This window comes from Eimeria mitis, genomic scaffold (assembly GCF_000499745.2).
Source record: "Eimeria mitis Houghton genomic scaffold, Emh_scaff3228, whole genome shotgun sequence".
Lineage (NCBI taxonomy): Eukaryota > Apicomplexa > Conoidasida > Eucoccidiorida > Eimeriidae > Eimeria > Eimeria mitis.
Genome location: NW_013571565.1, coordinates 6,230 through 6,779, shown reverse-complemented (window position 1 = coordinate 6,779; position 550 = coordinate 6,230). Strand labels below are relative to the sequence as shown.

Sequence of the window (550 nt, the reverse complement as noted above, 5' to 3'; positions counted from 1 at the left end):
ACAACAACAACAACCCGAAATGAGAGAATGCAGGCATGGAAGCAGCAGGTGCAGCAGCAGCAGCAGCAAAGCAAAGAGAAGCTGAAATCATCATTTGATGAGTTAGTTAATCTATGGAAAGATGCAGCAGCAACAGCACAAAGAAGAGCGAGAAGACAACAAAAAATAAATGCAGAAAACCAGAAAGACAGCAACGATCTATGGCAGTCTTTCTCTCAGTGGTTGATGCAGCTATTGACCCCTCCCCCCAGCAGCAGCAGCAGCAGCAGCAACGGTGCTGCTGCAACACCTCTCCCGCTACAAATCAACCTGCAGGGAGAATACAGGGGAAATTATGCTGCAGCAGAAGAACAAGCTGTCGTTGTTGTTGTCGATGAGGCAGAGGCGCTGCTTGCTGCTCTGAAGGCATTGGCCCCGCAGCAGCAGCAGCAGCAGCAGCAGGAGGAGCAGCAGCAGGAGGAGCAGCAGCAGCAGCAGGAAGAGCTAGAGCCTGCTGCTGATGACGCTGAGGAGCAGCAGCAGCAGCAGCAGCAAGAGGAGGAGGAGGAGC

General features: G+C 52.9%; 1 protein-coding gene across 1 annotated transcript in view; it reads left to right on the top strand.

Moving 5' to 3' along the window:
- Positions 1-27: 27 nt before the first annotated feature.
- The window catches only part of EMH_0063580 (uncharacterized protein), a gene marked incomplete at both ends in the record, with an annotated part of 5,277 nt that continues 4,754 nt past the window's right edge, over positions 28-550 (top strand). Inside the window, one exon of the mRNA XM_013498153.1 lies at positions 28-550. Within this exon, the coding sequence (XP_013353607.1) occupies positions 28-550 (523 nt within the window).